This window comes from Oxyura jamaicensis, chromosome 14 (genome assembly GCF_011077185.1).
Source record: "Oxyura jamaicensis isolate SHBP4307 breed ruddy duck chromosome 14, BPBGC_Ojam_1.0, whole genome shotgun sequence".
Classification (NCBI taxonomy): Eukaryota; Metazoa; Chordata; class Aves; order Anseriformes; family Anatidae; genus Oxyura; species Oxyura jamaicensis.
Window position 1 is genome coordinate 8,564,560 of NC_048906.1, and position 18,142 is coordinate 8,582,701.

The 18,142-nt window shown below is 38.0% G+C and overlaps 1 protein-coding gene across 5 annotated transcripts in view; it reads right to left on the bottom strand.

Moving 5' to 3' along the window:
• TMC5 (transmembrane channel like 5) overlaps positions 1 to 18,142 on the bottom strand; it is a 28,284-nt gene that overhangs the window by 4,599 nt on the left and 5,543 nt on the right. For 3 of the 5 annotated variants that reach the window (XM_035339164.1, XM_035339166.1, XM_035339165.1), the window contains 16 exons: positions 13,848 to 14,009; positions 13,101 to 13,300; positions 12,586 to 12,690; positions 10,783 to 10,882; positions 10,083 to 10,173; positions 9,521 to 9,769; positions 8,126 to 8,277; positions 7,434 to 7,578; positions 6,691 to 6,846; positions 5,966 to 6,132; positions 5,235 to 5,313; positions 4,754 to 4,851; positions 3,406 to 3,501; positions 2,745 to 2,820; positions 1,312 to 1,445; positions 268 to 441 (listed from right to left, as the gene is read on the bottom strand). In XM_035339164.1, coding sequence (XP_035195055.1) covers positions 268 to 441; positions 1,312 to 1,445; positions 2,745 to 2,820; positions 3,406 to 3,501; positions 4,754 to 4,851; positions 5,235 to 5,313; positions 5,966 to 6,132; positions 6,691 to 6,846; positions 7,434 to 7,578; positions 8,126 to 8,277; positions 9,521 to 9,769; positions 10,083 to 10,173; positions 10,783 to 10,882; positions 12,586 to 12,690; positions 13,101 to 13,300; positions 13,848 to 13,921 — 2,096 coding nt within the window. In that variant the 5' untranslated portion in view covers positions 13,922 to 14,009. Of the gene's footprint in view, positions 1 to 267; positions 442 to 1,311; positions 1,446 to 2,744; positions 2,821 to 3,405; positions 3,502 to 4,753; positions 4,852 to 5,234; positions 5,314 to 5,965; positions 6,133 to 6,690; positions 6,847 to 7,433; positions 7,579 to 8,125; positions 8,278 to 9,520; positions 9,770 to 10,082; positions 10,174 to 10,782; positions 10,883 to 12,585; positions 12,691 to 13,100; positions 13,301 to 13,847; positions 14,010 to 14,164; positions 14,323 to 18,142 lie in introns of those variants that run through there. The other 2 variants (XM_035339167.1, XM_035339168.1) reach the window with 2 other exon arrangements.

An 18,142-nucleotide genomic window follows, 5' to 3' on the forward strand; every position in this document is an offset into this window, starting at 1 on the left:
AGGCATCACTAAACTGAAAGCATTCAATTGAAAGCGCATATTCTATATTTAGAATGAAGCTGCTTTGCAAAGAGCTTTGGCATCCTAACATAAAAGGAATAGATTTTAACTTATTTATGTACTTCAAAGACATGATGTTCCAATTTATTAATCATTTCTGATGCTATAGAATGTACTTTGCAACTCTGTTATGGAAAATGTCTATGACATAGCCAGGTTTTTCCACTTCAGGTCCCTTTCAAGTGCTTTTCATCAGTAGATACTTACAGGAAAATGATGGAGAGGATGAAGAAGAAAAGTTCACTTGTAATTAAGTTATTGTAGATCCACACTACCCATTTTGAGCCAGTGTAATTTTCCAGTATTTTTATCCACTCAGAGACTGCTGCAAACATAGAAGACAAACCTCTGAAAGGACCACATTCTTCTGAAGGTTTTAACCTGAAAGTGTGAGAAAACAGCTATTTAAAGCTTCATTTACTAACATGTGATTTAGTTAAACACTTTGTTGATGAAGATGCTCATTAGTTTGCTATAGCCCTCTGTTCTCTTTGGACCCTCAGGGAACTTCCATCATTTATGTCTGATTTTTTACTTGGGTCAACTCCTGCATCTTAAAATGCCACCCCAACGTCCACCTGAGACTGCTGCAGCCAGAGATCTAAGACACCCTACTGCAATGGATCTGCACCAACCTGTGTACATAATCGTGACCTAAATTTAACAAGTCAATCAGTGTAGCACAGGCTACAGCAATTTGAAAATGTGAGTTTCCAAAGTTGCAAAACAGATGTGTAAAGGAACCATCATCCCACCTTGCCTTCCAGGACATGAATCACTGCAAATTTTCAGTAACAACAAGCTGTGGTGAAGTAAGGCAGTCTCCTTAGCAAAAATTAACATTTTCAGATAGACAGAAAGAGGAAAATATTGTTTGCTTTGAAATTGAACTAATCTAGACAGTCATGGCCTATTAAGGCCCGTATGGCCTATAGCATTTAATCCCAGGAATAGGCTGGGTCAGAGAAATTTTTCAGGAGAAGGAAGAGCAAATCAAAGAATTTTCTCTGGCGTTTAAATAGAAAAACTAAAACTTGAAGGCAACAATATTTCCCCTCCCACTTTCTCATGGGACAAGTTCTGCATTAACTACTTTTTTTTGCAAACTTTCCAAGTGTATTTTCAGAATACAAAACATGAATATTTGAAACCTTCCTTAAGCAATTAATACAAATTTGTCTACAGAACAATGCAGATTCTTCTTCCTGGTATCAGTTCACAGCATAAAATAGTGGAACTGCTCTTCCCTACCTCCAGACAGTAACTGCAATGACAGACAGGACTCCAGTGAGGGAAGGGAAAAACAGCAGGAACAGGAAGAACGTTGTCATCTGAGCTGCTCTCCAGACTTGGCGAGGGGGTTGGCAATTCTTCATTAGGCTGACCTTTTAAGAGATGAAAATGTTCTCAGAACAGTGTTACTTATCACTTTAACTGGATTTAAGTCAATACTACTAAAATTGTTGGAAGCAATTGCTGGAATAGCATCTATCAAAAGTTTCCAAGGAGTTCTATTATAAGAACTTGATAGATACAGTGTAGTTTTAGAAAAAGAGTACAGTCTTTCAAATACTAAGAGGCAAGGTGGGGTTCCGATGGATTCTACAAGACTCCATTGGGTAGTTTGGTTTTGCAGCACACATGAACCCAATGTTCAATATGATTAAAGGGCTGGAGCACCTGTCCTATGAAGAAATGCTGAGAGAGCTGGGGCTGTTCAGCTTGGAGAAGGCTCCAGGCAGATCTCATTGCAGCCTTTCAGTACATAAAGGGGGCTTATTAAAAAGATGGAGAACTACTTTTTACATAGGCAGACAGTGATAGGACAAGGGGGAATGGTTTTAAACTAAAAGAGGGGAGATTTGGATTTGAGGTTAGGAGGAAATTCTTCAGAGGGTGGTGAGGCATTGGCACAGGCTGCCCAGAGAAGCTGTGGATGCCCCATCCATGGGGGTGTTTGAGGCCAGGCTGGATGGAATTTGGGCAACCTGGTCTAGTGGGTGGCAGGGGGGTGGAACTTCATGGGCTTTAATGTCCCTTCCAACCCAAGTGGTTCTATGATATGATTCAGGGAAGTTTGAATTGGTGCTTCTAGCTTTGTTCTTCTGTATTCAACACCACAAACTCTTCAGTCACCTAACAACTCTAGTCTAGTCACACTGCTGAGACAAAGAACTCTGAAAAGAATTTCCACCATGATATTTAGCTGAATCACCCCGCTTAGACCTAGATAACTTGGGGGGAAGAAACAGGTTGCTGGGGAAGAGAAAGAAAATTCAAAATCACAGCAATAGGATGAGTTTCTATACTGGCACATGCACTTAGTTAATGTATAGTTCATATGCATTATGCATATGAAATGCACATACCATTAGTTCCCTAGGCTTTAATTTTAGTCCTTTATTCTCTCCCCTTTCTAATTCCTGTGCTTTCACACTTCTCCCCTCTCGAGTTCTACAGGTTTGCAATTCAAAGGTGTGCATCCAAATGTTGTTTCTTTAACCAACCAACCAACCAAGGCAAAACAATAACAAAGCAACAACAAAACCAACCAAAGTGCTCCCCTGGGCACAAAACCAGAGCATCCAGACAAACCCAGCACTTTAACCCAATAAATCCTACCCATATTTCAAGCAGTGTAAATTGCATGGTACTGTATGATGAATACATGTAAAGATTGTTACCTTTTTTGTGTAAAATACTATAGAAAATGATATCATCTGGATAGCAGGCAGCAGAGGTGAGAAGAGAATACCAATCCTTAAAGAAAAGATTTATGAGAAAAAAATTACATCTTCACTATTCACTACACAGTGCTCAGTGCAGCAAAAATAGAAAACATCACACTAGCTTTATATACAGTTACTGTGTTGCTATTTGCAAAATGTGTAATTATGTTAATAGTGATCCTGTAACAGTAAGTTATCCTTTAAAAACATGCAACTTTAAATGTGCACATCTGCAAAACTCATAATTGGAGTACTGCACTCATTCTCAGAAATACAGAGAAAATAAGGCAGCTTTTCCGGTATTTAACACTGAGATTATTTCAACAGGAACACTATTCCAGTGGGGATTAAAACTAAACTTTTCGATATTCCTTTTACAGCTTTCTCCCAGACCAGGGGGCCACAATCTAAATTACTGTAATTATGCGGGTAATAATTTCAGTCACAGAACTGGGGAGTCACAATCCTTACAAAGGTACTTGATATATATCATCTCTCTTGGGCTCTTATCCTACACTTTCTTTCATGATGTGAAGCACCCATAAATGTCTGAATCGGGATGTTCCATGGTATTCTTACATGCAAATGAAGTTTTAGCTGTAAAATTGCCACTTACCAGGTCAAAGTCTGTGCATAGATCAAATCTAAAACATTTCGTGCAATATCAAATTCTGGCACTCCCAGGCTTACACAGACTGTAGTTCCAATAATTCTGGGGAAAATAAAATAAAATAAAATAGCGTTTGTTAAATGGCAAAAACCTCTGCAAACAACCTACTGAATACATCAGTGACAGATTCTTCAGGGGTTCCATTAACCACATGTCACACAGAGCAGCCACAGTTTGTTGATTAGACAGCACATCAAAAACAGAAGAATCTGACAAAAGCAAATTCCCATAACACACAGCAGAAGTAAGAAAGAGTTAAGATGTTTTTAATGTAAGTCAAAAAAAAGACAAAAAAAAAAAAAAAAAAAAGATTTATAACTATATCAGAAAAGTATGCTTACTCTTATGATTTAACAGTTGATATGAGAGTTTACCTCATTACAAAAACCTAACAGCTTTCCAGTTTCCAACTCCTGAAAATTTTCAGCTTTCCCTGTGAAGGGAAAGTCTTCAAGGTCTTCTCAACATTGCTTTGTGTTGATTTGACACAAAAGTCAAAGTCCTAACTTGTAAACCAATCTTGTTCTCATCACATGTGAAGGGCCAACAATCATAAGGATCTCCTACAGAAATATAGCCAGGATCCTTAAATGTTCTATAGAGGTGGCAAGCACTTAGTACTATACTACTGTAGTCATAAATGATGTTTAGCAGTAGGAAGGGACACGCAACAGGTTACAGAATTAAATCAATTTTTGCTTACACACTTAGCTGAGCGTACTTTCAGTTAAAAATACTCTCTCTCATATCAGACTACAGACCTCTACACTTGGGAGTCATATTACATCTTTAATAAGACTGATTAAAATGAGATTTTAAACTTCCATGCACTCACATAAACTTCCATGCACAGTGACATAACTAAAAGAAAAAAACATTTACAGAAGGACATACAAAGAAAACCCAGCAGTGCATCTGTGCGCATGCAGAAAAGCAGGGTTTTCTGCTTGAGACACCTGGACATCTGGCACCCCTTTAAGGAGAGCTACTGGAGTATAATGTGGCTCCCTCCCTGCCTGCATTTCCATCTCCAAAGGAAACAAGGACACACTGGGACAGTAGAACAGTTCACACAGTGACCTACCTCTCCTAAGAAGGAGCTGAGATACACCCAAGGCATGTACCCAGAGACCATGCCTGGTAGAGAGAACTGAGGAAGCTTCATTTGTATCCCAGACATGCTCCTGTTGGACCTCTCCTTTTCTCACATTGGAGGGGAAAAAACAGCCAACTAACCAAAAGAACTATGTCTTTGGCTAATGAATAAAAACAAGATTAGAAACATAGTACTCACCTTCGTAAAAACTCTCCAAAAAAAGAGCCAAGCAAACAAAATATGAAGTCAACCAGAATAAGACGATAGATATCTTGGCCAATCAGTGTTTCCCAGCACTTTAAGAGGTGGCAAAAGAAATAAAAATAAATAAATAAATAAATAAATAAAATGTATCCGAAGTAAAAAACAACATGTGCAAAATGCAAATAATACAAATGCTTGGGCATCTGAAATCTAGGCTATTGATCAAAGACTTGCTGGCACCCTAACTAATCACAGTTGATCTCTCATTGAAGACTGCTGCAAACCATCTGAGACTCAAATCAGGTGACTCCTTCTACAGTTCATTTCTCTAGAGATCCTAATAAAGAAATGCTGGGGTGGGAAATTCAGCTGTGCAAAGGACTCCACGTACTTCTCTTTGCTGAAGCTGGCCTATTACCAAAGTGGTTCCTAATGAGTTATCATAAGTCAAAGATGCATACTTTTGAAATTTTACCTGGGACTTTGATGCCGCCACAATGTTAAGCCAGTAGTAGCACAGTATTCCAATAATTGATATTTTCAGGATGATATTTCTACAAAGAAAAAGTAACAGTAACTGCACTGACAACTGGTCTGTAAGCTCACAGGGAGGAACGATGGCAGGATGGCCATTGGTCATGTTACTACCTTCTTACACACCAACAATAGCGCTACACAGTGCCAGGACCAACAGGAGCTCCGATGCCACGTTATTCTATTGTCCTGGCAGAAGTGAAGCCAGGTGTGACGACCTTGACACAGGCCTAAACATGCTGCTGGTTGGGTGTGTGGACTCCACAGGAGAGGAAGGTCTGAGGGGCACCAGTAGTAACGCAGTGTTAATTCCAGGCATCTGTAGCAAAGTTAGACCTCCTCACTCCTCTCTCCACTTCCCTTCCTTTCCCCAGGAGGCCTGCAGCCCACTAGGTAGGTATCTGTGGGAGCTACAAACAAAGCCAAGCCCAGAGTCAGTGTTCCTAACTGGGAGGGGCACCCTGTCCTCATGCAGAGATGTACCACTCCAGAAGACTCACAGAAGGCAAACAGAACAGGGTGGGAAGAGCATGCAGAAATCTTTGGAGAAGATGAATTCACGTGCTCCATACCTCACTACTGCCCAACAAAGCATCTAGACATAGCTTGCTGTAAGAAGATGAGTCAGCCAACTTCAGGCAAAAAGCACTAAGAGGAGGGAGCAACAAATACCTGGCAATAGTGACATATGTCCTGTTTCTGGGATTCTGAAATTTCTCCAGGTGTCCAAGCCATGAGTAGAAGAATGGGATGAGCACATTGAGGAGAGATGCAACAATTGGTAGCACCAACATGGCAGCTTGGCTCTCCAGGTCATTTTTATGCCCTTCCATAAACAGCTTTGAGAGAAGAAAAACAAAAAGACCAACCCTGAACTTAGAACCTTAGCTGAAATACTGCCTCAAGTTGTGCCCACACACCTGACACACATCTCTGAATGTTCTCTGATTAAAAGCTACCATATTTTACTGGCCCATATCCAGCAGCACAACGACCCTCCCCTTCCACTGTGTTACATGGGACCACAGGTGGGAGCCCCAGCTTAAAAGCTGTTCCAGGGCAAAGGAGAGGCAGTCCTTGCTGAGGCTTCTTCTTGCACTTTCTTTCAAGGCCACCAGCTACACTCTCTCTAAGCTGGACATGGGTCCAGGCATGCAACTGCTGGGATGAAGTGGGAGATTTGGTCAGACCCCTCAGGTCCTACAATGTTGCCATAGTTCCTAGTGGTGTGAGTCTTTGCAAACCAGCTTTTTTGGTACAGCAAAGTGTGTGTATTGGCAGAAACAACACCCATGCTTTCCTACTGTTCCTAGTAACAGACCACAGCTTGCATTCTGTGTAAGACACCCATGTGGAAAAATATGTCTCCAAAATCAGGCTGCGAAGTCTGTCCTTACCTCTAGATTATTAATGGAGAGGAAGTAAACACCGGCACAAGCAGCCACTGCTGTTCCCAGGGAAGCAGCCCAGGCAACAAGATGAATAAGAATATGAACAAGTATCTCTGTTACAGAAAAATTTACAACTTCCTTGTTTACATCAGTGAGGCTTTCCTGCAAGGAAACAAATCTTAATGAAGAATTGCTTAGTCAGCAGCAATAAGGGAAAACCTGTTTCAAGTAACTACTTGAGAGACTGAATAAAAGATTTTTTTTTCTCTAGAAGATCAGCACAGTATTATCCTGGGAAAATTAAATGGCCAACTTTGTGTTCCTGTCCTAAAAGTTGTTTCTCTCAACAGTCATGCTAATTTAACGTTTAATATCATAAGTCTCCTTTTTGTTGACAAAATATTTAAACTGCAAAAAGAAAAAAAAAAAGCAATAAAGCAATATTGTAGCATATATTTAATAGTCATAGAGATTCATTCAGTAGAACAAAAGCATTCATTCAGTAGAACAAAAGGATATACATATTTATATGTAGCTTAAAGAGAAAAGAAAAACAAGTAGCTACAACAACTCCACAAGTTCAAATCAAATGAAACTTAACAGCTAGGAAGACTTAAGTTTATTAGAAACATGACTAGCATGCCTGATTCACTGTTCTGGAGACTTATTTGTGCATACATTCTAGCAGAGTGATACAAGCATGCTAGATATGCATCTTTGCACCTTTTTGCATCTCCTGTATTTTGTACCTTTATTTGTGTGCTGAGATTCTTTTGTTTCTGCTTCACTGCTTTTTCATTAGTTATATTGAAGTCCCAAGTGCAGAGAAGTTTGCTAGCATTTCCAGAGTATGTCTGAGGATTAATGAAGTTCCTGCAGAAGGATTTTGCCATGCTGCAACAACAAAAAAAGAAATTGTGAGATGCATAATGGGGAAATAGATTGAGTTTTCACAGCACTGCAAGGGGGGGGGGGGGGGGGGGAAGGGGGAGCGGGGCGTTCAGTTTTTCCATCCCTTCCCTTGGCTAGCGGACCTATGTCAGAGCATCTCACATAAGAAGGCATAGAAAATAAATCTTAATGTAAGAGAGAACTCTCACACTTCTTTCTCCCAGTTGCTGCTGACAATCTTTACTTCATGGATATTAGAAGGTTATGTCAATACCATATGATATCAGCAGCAACAGATTACAAAAGGGAGATCATGCTGTCAGTTGCTTTGAGCTGGGATTCACCTGCATGGCCCTTACTATTCTGCAGTTATTCTTCATTCACCCAATCAACATTTGATGTATGAGACTGTCTTTTGAGCAGAATCTTCTGCTTAAACCTGAGACCTGGAAATAAGGACTTACAAAAATACACTCAGGCAATTATCACTGCCTGATATTTACATATTTTGGGCTAATATAAATGAAATAAGAATATATAATTAGCTTACCTGAACAACAAGATAAGCAAACAGATGACAAAATATATGCCAACAGTAAAAATATAGGCCAGCTGCATGTTATAAGATGCACCATTCTCCGTTTTACTGATTGTAGCATTGGTGTAAAAGCCATAGTAGAGTACAGTTTGTTGAAAATAACCCTGAAAATATATGGACATCATTCAGAATATTTGCAAATACCTGCATATACTGAGAAGTACCATCACCTGAAGAACAATTCAGATGTGGGAGCTGTCCCATTTCCTACTGTGAAATCAGGTGTGATTAAATTTGTGAAAATTGGACCCTGTTTTCATTCTATCAACTATAAACTTCCATATTTTAGAGAACTTTTAGAGGTATATAAATGACTTGCACCATTTGGGATGATTGTGAGCATTCAATATGTTTGCAGGATTTGCTCTTCTCTGAAAATTTCTGAAGAGGGAAAGCCTTAATCACTTATTTCTTTGGAACAATGCTCTGAACTGAAAAATTGTAACAACTGCAAAGGAACCAAGGAGGAAGCACGTGACATTCAATACATGAGTTACTACATCACAGCCGACCTCCTGCAATGATGGCTGTACTTTGCAAAATTAAACAACATTACTATAAAATACATCACTTTAAAACCCAATTCTAGAAAGAAAGGGTGGACTCCTTTCCTTTTGAAAAAGAGCAAGAACAGAATCTTGTTTATTAACCAGAGAAATCCTTCAACAACAATAAAATTGACATAATTTTTACAACTGTCAAAGACAGAAAAAAAGAGTAAGTCTTCTCAGATCAAGTAGTTGATGAATACTGCTGAACTTAGAGCAGTGCAAAATTTTTGTTTGTAAATATCCTGGGATTTTGTTCCCTGAATATAAAGATCTCCACATAGGGAAAAGATCTCCCTGTCTACAGGGTACACTAAAGTTGGTGGGTTGCCACACAGAGATCTGTGCACTCCTTGGAAGACTAAAGCTTTAGAAATAAGCAAAGCTCACAGGAACATATACTGAAATCTGCACTGTATTTTTAGAGGGAAATTAGCACGGGAAAAATGTTCTGCTGAAGACTATTATATCCACCTCCAGGAGGCTTGATTTCCACTCCTTTCTAGAGAACAATGAAAAAGTCTTGATATATTGCTGAACACAGCAATCATTTGCAGTAAGACACATTCATCAGAATGAATTCCACCCTGGGTTAATGTTTGTTGTAGTTTTTTTGTTGTTGTTGTTGTTTTTTGTTGTTGTTGTTGTTTTTTCCAAATGCATACTAACTATCATTTCTAGTCATATAAATATTTAACTCAATCTCTTAAGAAGAAATAATTGCTTCTTCACTTTGTCATGATTTTTTAAAGTAGATCTGTTGCAGAGAGTAATAACAAATCCATTGTTACATACTTACAGCTCCAGTGAGCAGCTCCAGACCCGTGAATGAAAGGTTATTTGGTTCTGCTGCAACAAACTGAGGGACTGTGATGAAACTGAAGTTTATGAGGAATGAGAAGATGTTGAAACTTAGCAGCCACTTCAAGAAAATAAAATACGAAAGAACGCTTGTTCCAAACTCGCCACCAATGATCTTCAGAGTCTTGTGCCATAACCACAGTTGGTGAAAATGTTCTGACAAGCTATTTCTAAATTGTCTAAAAGACTAAAGATATGAGAGAGATGAACCTCAGTAAGCAGTCTTACACGGGCCTCAAATTCACATAATACAACCTCACATTTTTACAGCTCCATTTTGATCATAAGAACATATTTCCCCCACTGCATGCACTGTAAGATGCTGAACTGGTGTTCCTAATGGCTACTATAATGCAAGTCATTACTAATGAACACGGCAGCAATGAATTGGTTCTTTCGTCAGTAAGAAAGCAAGCTGCCAAATACCTCTGGAGACGGTAATAGCACTGCAGCTGTAGTGGTTTACTTGATTGTAACTCACAGAAATGTCTGACACTTACCACTTCTGTTCTGCGCAGGCACTGTGTACAGCAGTCAAGCTGAGTACCGCGTCTCCCTGATTTTTCTGTGATTTCTTTAAGAACGTTATTCCTGAGGAAGAGCAGGGCAGAGGGTGACAAGCATTATAGTACAGGTTGTAATTAAAACTAGAAGCCAAAGAAGCTACTGCAAACACATGTGCTCATGAATGTGGAGACAGTTCTGATGGTTATTTTTGCATTAGCTGATACCATAGCTCTTGTCCATTACAAGCTGAGTTATGACAGCATATTCTAGCCCCTCCACTAACTCATTGCTGGAAATATATATATATATATTCACATATATTAAATAAATATATGTAACTTGACAAAATGATGGCTGAGATCATGTGGTCTGTTCTTCATTTGCAATGGCCAACACCCAAGTTCCCTTTGAATAATAATCACAAGTCTTCCTGCATGCTGAAAGGCATTGCCTTGCTGTTTCATTTTATATTACATAAGAGATTCTTCTCACTCACACAATGGACATTGAAACATCTTTACATTATTTTTCCTTGCAAGATGTTAACTTTTAAAAAGTGAACAAAAAAGTACTTTCAGCTCTTTCATACTCAAAGTGACAAACTCAAGCTGAGCCGATGGCAACCTATGCTTGATAACTAGATGTCAACATTATACTGCTTGTAAAGCTAAACAGATAAACTTCTATTTTTACCTGATTTCTCTCTTTTTTTTCATGGTCTCTGGCATTTTCTGGATTGCTTTAATCCTTTCATGGGTGGACATACTTGCAAGATTTTCAACTAACTTTTCTTCTGCACACACACAAAAAAAAAAAAAAAAATCCAAATTTTGGGATGATAAAACAGTAGTTTTTATCAAAAATCTGAAATTGATATATTAGTATTCCCCATTTTCACTGCCACTAACATATGACAGGTTCTGAGACTTAATGATACTGCTCAGAATATCCTTACCACCACCAGTACCCTAATACAGATGTATGGAAATAGCACTATACTGAATGTTAAAAAATAACTATCACTTGTCTACTGTTTGTTTAATATTAAATTGATTATTGAAGGTTTTCTTCCTAGAAGTCACCTCCTCTCTTTCAAAATCCTTCTACTGACTGAGAGATTGTTTCAGAATCACATTCAATCATGCTGACTATATCTATCAGCTTCCATTTCCCTGGGGCCAAATTGCAGCTGTTCTCAAGGTATTCAACCTGTATTCAAGGTATTCAATATGTTAAGCTTCTTTCATTCAATTATTCAAACTTTATTCCTTAAATGCATCTATCTTCCAGCTACGATGCCAATGAGTTTGGCCACAGCTTTCCTTACTTTGGCTCCCCAGTAAGCTAACGGCCAATCTGATCAATGTTACACCCCTCTTTTGAGCTCAACCCTCTAGTTTGGAAGGCCCCCACTGACTGAAGTGTCTGCTAGTTGATGCACAAGTTGCAGGCCCCCAACCATATTTACTGTTTAGGTCTAAAGGTGTCCTGATGTTACTGACATTTTTACCTTAAGCCAACTTCCATTGTAGCTACTAAAACAAATCAGAAAAAGAAAAGCAACTGTATCTTCTTGTGGAGGTACTTCTTGAACTTTCAGCACCTACACATTCAACCCCTAGTTGATTATGTTGGAAAGGCACACTCTCCTTCCTACCAGGTATTAAAAGCTGTGGAAAAAGTTATGTTTGGAAACGTCCTATCTCTATAGTCACTTACAGAGCAAGACAAAATACCAATAAAATTTGTTACACCTTAATACAAACAAGATTTTGCCAAATCAGATCTTAAATTAAAAATCATGTTCCTATGATAAAAAGAGGAAAAAACAGAAGAATTTCGCACAGAAAAAAAGGTTCTTTCAATGCATCTAGGTTACAATTGCAGAAAAGAACTCTTGGTTACATTCCAGAAGCAGCAAGCAGGAACCAAACTGACTGTAACAGTAAGATTACAGGATATGGGAAGAACAGTTCCTACCCAGAAAATGAACAATAAACTGCTATGCTAGGCTAAAAGGGAACTCAGGTTGTACTATTTCAGTCCACCTATATTTTAATGAACATAAATCTCCAATTACTGTTATAGTCCAGACAACAATTTTAGACAACAGAGAGACAATTTCACTAAAAACAGTCTCAAAAAATGCATCCTATCCTCCCCTTATTTCCTCCTCCAATTAATCTTTTCAGATAACTGTATAAGTTGGAGTTTGTTTTATTTTTTATGTTGACCCACTTACCATGAGTTTGAGTTAAAATGGGTAGGTATTACAGCTTTCATTCCTCAAGGAACAAAGGTCATCACTTTCAGAAAGATATTGAAAAATTCAGCTACAGTGATGTAGGATAGTAAAATAGAATGTGTGTGTTCTGATTCCTTTCCTTACGTGAAAACCTTCATACCGGAACAAGAAGACTTTTATAATTTTCATTATTTCATGGAGGGTGAGACTAATGTTCAGTATTCTGATTCACCACAACCCTTGTATCTTACCTTCCGATGCATTGGAAAAACTGGAAGCATAGGGGCCATCCAACGGATGGAAGGGAGAAGGTGGGCTGTATGCCCATTCTGGCTCAGGCTCAAAGGAATGATTATCTGTTGAAGGAAATCAGAATTATACAGAAAGTCGTGTGCTGCTATGAATTATTTACACAAAGGGAATATCAGGCCTTTTGACCAAATACAGTTTTACTACAAACATGGCAATATATCCTATTAAAAGAAAAATCTCCCTCTTTATTATGTATATCCTACTGTTCAATGAATCGTGCACTCCATAAAAGTCAGTATTTACCAATCTGTTACTACACTAGTTACTTGTTAATATATTATCAGAGCTCCTTTCTAGGGAAAAAACAAAACAAACAAACAAACAAACCACCGCCACCAAGTACAAATATATGCAGACAGTTGAGCGTTCTGGAGCTACAGGACTCCCTCAGGATAGCGTGAGCCATAATTTGTTTCAATGTTTATATAAATTGTTGATAGGAGAAATTACATACCATAGAATTTTCCATATGGACTTCTGCTTTGGACATCAGCTCTTGGAAAACTTTCTCTGTATTCGGAGCCATGTCTCACAGAGGCCATTGGTATGTCTGGAGAGTAATTCTCTCTTCTTCCATTGGGCTCTCCGTAGATACCATATGGTGAAGAATCATAGGGGTTTTGGTGAGGTAACAGATTCCTTTGAGATCTCCTGCTGTGTGAGCAATAAAAAGGAAAAACTTGAGTGCCAAAAAACCTTTCAATAGATATCCCTAAAAAATTGTTACCTATTATCATCAAATCTGAGTACAAACTCAGATACTAAAAGGTATTTTGTATTTAGAACTTCAACGTCATAACTCAGGTTTGGTCATCAACTGAATTAGAAAGACTAAAACTTTCTCCAGTTGAAGTTAGCATGGAGTCTGCCTAAACAGGAGTAAGTGCTTGGAAAACAAGGACATGCAAGATGATAACACACTGTGAAAATTACTGGAACTAAAAAATATCCATGACATCTATGCCATAAATCCTAAAATAAATTTAACTGATAAATTAGGAATATGTAAAAAGCAAGCAAGCCATTTCTCTTAAATGCCACCTTCCTGATGTCAGCTTTAAAAATTTGTGCCTGAGAATGCAAGAAAAAGGAAGGATTAAAAGAATTTCACAGATCAAAACTATGGAAAAAAGTTTTCCCTGCACAAAAATAATTGCATTTCTTATGGCACAGTCACAACAGCAGAATTAAATAAACTCACTTTCTATCAATTTCCAGTGTCTCTGAGAAGTGGTAGTCTGGATTTTCAAAAGATTCATTGTAATAATAAGACATGACAAGTCTGTGGTTTGAGGGAAGAAATCTTCCTTATTTTTGTCTCTGCTGCTTCAGTAATATGTTCATGACAAGATGGATTTCAGACCTAATTTCAAAACAGATGCATATACATATGAAATGGAAAGAAAGGAGGTTCATTTTAGCACAATAGTTAGATTATGTCACTCTTCTAACAAGTAACATGAAACAATATAAATGGGAAATGGTTCTAATTTTGTTTTCTGATTTTATTCTACTTACCATTGAGAAATTAGGGTCCATGAGAAGTTGCAGGTAAAATGAGAACTATTTTTCTATAGCTATCTCTACAAAAAAACTAAGGAACTTGAGCATGTTTCCCCAGCATTGACAGACAAGTAAGAACATGTTGAAAAATTAAGGAGAAAAATTCTCTTTCTTCTTCATACAGGAAAAGCCAGACACACGATTTTTTTTTCTGATCACTGTGGTATCAAAAACCAAAGAGCAGGTGAAGTCTGCCCACTTCCCTACTAGCAACAGCACCTCTAAGCCTTAGTTGTGAACACAGGACACATTGGATCAATGCTGTGTACAGAGCTGACATTGTTTAGAGAACCATTTGTAATGAGGGCTCTTCTAATGACTTAATGTATTGATCTTGTAAATAGTTTCACTCTTAGCTTGATTTCTTACAGAGTGTTCCAATTCCATTAAACAAACCAGACTTGGTCAGAGTTTAACTTTATTTACAAGAATGGGAGTATGCAGTTAAGTTGGCAAAAGGAGAACCTCATATTAAAATTAAAGACAGAATCTATATTAAACAAGCAATTCTTGAAATTATTCAGAAGTCACACTCAAAAAAATGAAGAAGCAGCAATTTTTAGCATTTCCTCTTAAAGGTGTCATGCCAAGTTTGATAGCTGGCAAGATATCCAACAACAGGGAAGAAAAATAAAATTAAACCAAAGGACAAGTCTGGCAAAATCTATCAGATGCCATGCTTTAATCTCAGCTCCACTCCTAGAAATACAGAGCTGAATCTAATTTAACATTACCCTTTCAACCAGCTTTTCTGTCTTCAGTGGTTCTCACTTCTAATTTTTAGTGCAGTAAAGAAAGTATCACATGAAGGAAAGTATCTTCCAAATGGATAATTGTAGTGTCTTTTTAAGGCTTTTGAAAGCTTGTCAAAACCCTAATTCTTAAATTACTATCGTGTCATTTATACACCTAAGGATTTTGGCAGATACTCTAAAATCATGCTGTGTGACATACATTTGTAAAACATTGTCCAGGTTTTGCATAATGACTTGCAAAGAGATTTGCCTTGTAAACATAGATAATTGATTCTTACATTTTAATTAGAAAATTGTCTACGCTTTCATTATATCATGATGCAGCATGTTTTAATGATGCCCACATCTTCAGCAAATATTCAGTTAAAAATAAATAAATAAATAAAAAAGCACACCAGGCAATTGGTATGTGCTCTATCACCCTTGGCTTCTGTAAATAATGGACTTTGATCCCTGCCAACAAGAAAATGTAAACACAGCCTTCCCTTTGTAAAACTTTTATTTTTCAGGCAAAAAACTACTGAGACAGGGTGAGATTCACATGTAATCAGACAAGGAATAAGCAGAGCCTCCTCCTCCTATCCCCAAAGAAAACCATCAATAGCTCCAGGAAATCTAAGGGTCTTACAAGAAAAGTCATGGCAAGTTTTAATCTCCTGAGAGCTAAGCTTCCTTTGACAGAAAACCACTTAGCCCCTGATGAGCTTTTGAGAACTAGCTTAAAATATATATTGAGTTTTATAAAAACTCTTCAGGAATTAGCATGTTCTGTCCTTACATCCCATCAAAAAGCATAGAAACACAATTTTTGAAAAAGATAATGATGGTCTTCTGCAAGAATTTGCCTGGAAAACTAAATTTCCCTCTTTAAGAATATTTTACATTTCAAACTGTAATGGAAAGCTAACTAAGAAAAGATGCTTTTCTGAGAGGAGGAAAATTCCCAGACAACTCTCTTTAAAGAGTGCCCCAAAATACACTGGTTTCCCAGGAAGCCAAACTCTCGGATTCAGCCATCCAGAAAGCTGGGAAGCCTGCCAGCAAGGCAGCTGGAGAGTTGAGTGCAGATCTAACCAGCTCGTCAACTTGTCTGATCTTCATTCAAATTGTAGAGAGATCAACCATGCTGATAGGAAAAAAAAGATAGAAAAACATAGGTTCTATAGAACCAGCACTACCCAGAAGTGCTCTGTTCTGGTAGTAAGCATCACGCACCTACACCAACCAGCCCACTAAAGTGTACCCAACCAGAGGAAACAGATTAGCATGACTAAAAAATACATCCATTATTTCTTTCTCTTACTTCATTTGAAGACCTCTAGACTTTAGGCTTGCAAAAACACCCAAATAAGCCCAAGACAGACAGTCCATGGGCTCCATCATTATCTACTTTTTTTCCTTTGAGTTGAAAGACACACTTTATGCCAAGATTTCTGCAAAAATCCACAGAGACATTTACAGTCTAAGAAGGAATCCAGCACATAAAACAACAGTTTTTTCCATGCTCCTGAAACTTAGAGGATTTTAAATAAATTCCCCATGTATGCTGAGACATATTCAAATTTTTGCAGTTTGCTCCTGCAAAAACTAGAGATTTTTTTCTCTTACTAGCTGAAAATATTAGATCCTAAATCTTGAATGGAATTTGGAGCTAGCTAGAACACACATAACCCACGTTTTTTTGTCTGAGGCTGTACTTACCCAAAGATTATTGTGATATCTGGTGCACACAGTGCTGCAGAGTGGGTTGGAGGTGTGTATGTGCACGTGTGCTAAGGGTGTACAAGTGGCATGCCAGGGTTACACAGGTAGCGCAGATAGGGTGTACACGCAGCACACCAATCCACCCTCTTCCTCCATCCCACGCCCCAAAACCATGAGAAACTTTTCCTATCAAATCAGGTACATACATTATTGGTTTGGTTTGTGGTTTCATGCACTGGCAGTTTATAAATTTCTGATCAGGTATAGTTTCTTGGAAAGAACCAGAAGCACGTAATACTGAAACTAAAACATCTCCTTCTTCTCTTTGACCTATGACTGGATCCAGTAAATCATAGCTCCAGGAACAGCTATGAAGTTTAGACTTGGCTTCCCCTTGAAAACAATATTTTCCAGAAGAAAAATATAAATAAAATAGCTGAAGAACAGAGGTTATTTATCAAGGAAAGAAAGCAGAAGTTTGACAAATGCTTTGCAGGGTGGCATCTACTTTTTTGGATGACATTTTGTATTTTGGCAAACAACTAGACAAATCTTGTGCTCTCCCTCTGGAGAACAGAACGGTTTAAGGTTAGTGGGCTTAAGAATCATAGATATGTAAGTAAGGTACAGCATAGGTGGAGAAATGGTGCTCAAATCATTCAACACACTCTAATGACAGAGAACAGGAAACTCCAAGCAGTTCAAACTTGCGCTTCTGAATTGATTCCCAGAAAAAAATAACTGCTTTCACGTCACAAACCAAAAGCCATGACAAAATATTCCGGGTTACTTTCACCTATTCCTGTTTGGGTAATTCACTGCTATAGGCACTAATCCTCTTTTAAAATATTAATCAAAGAAACATGGCTGTCTCGCTAAACTACACTTTGTCTTGGTATCAAGTTTCAGGAAAGCCATCTACACCTTCAAGTCATTTACCTGTAATCTCTCAGTAACAAGGATTACATAAAAGTAAATTCTGCTTGTGCAAATCTTGTAGACAAACGCAAACGGTAAATTGCAGAACTACATCATAGTTTACCTAACAGTGATGAATGAAGGGAATAGAAATCATGGAAAAAATGATTCATATGGTGGAATGCGTTCCTTTAGCATAAAGATCTTTTAACTTTGTAGGCTAGGACTGAACAGTACTTCACCATTATATATGTTATTTTTATTCACGAACCCCTCTCCTGTCTAACACATTCCACACAGCTTCAAACTGAATATCAGATTGATTTCTGGAAGTGAAAAGTTAGTTTGAGAGTCAGACTGGAGTTAAAACTAGATTACATGTTGCATCAGTAACAAAGGTCTGGTGCTAACCACTACTCTTCCACTGTCTCTACTGCAACTGTTTCAACACAGCTGCAACCAACTAGGAAGTCTCAGAAATCTAAAGAGCCTGTGAGCTAAACAAGCACTCCATTTGAGAAAAACGGATCTTAAATCGACCTATTAGCCATGAAAT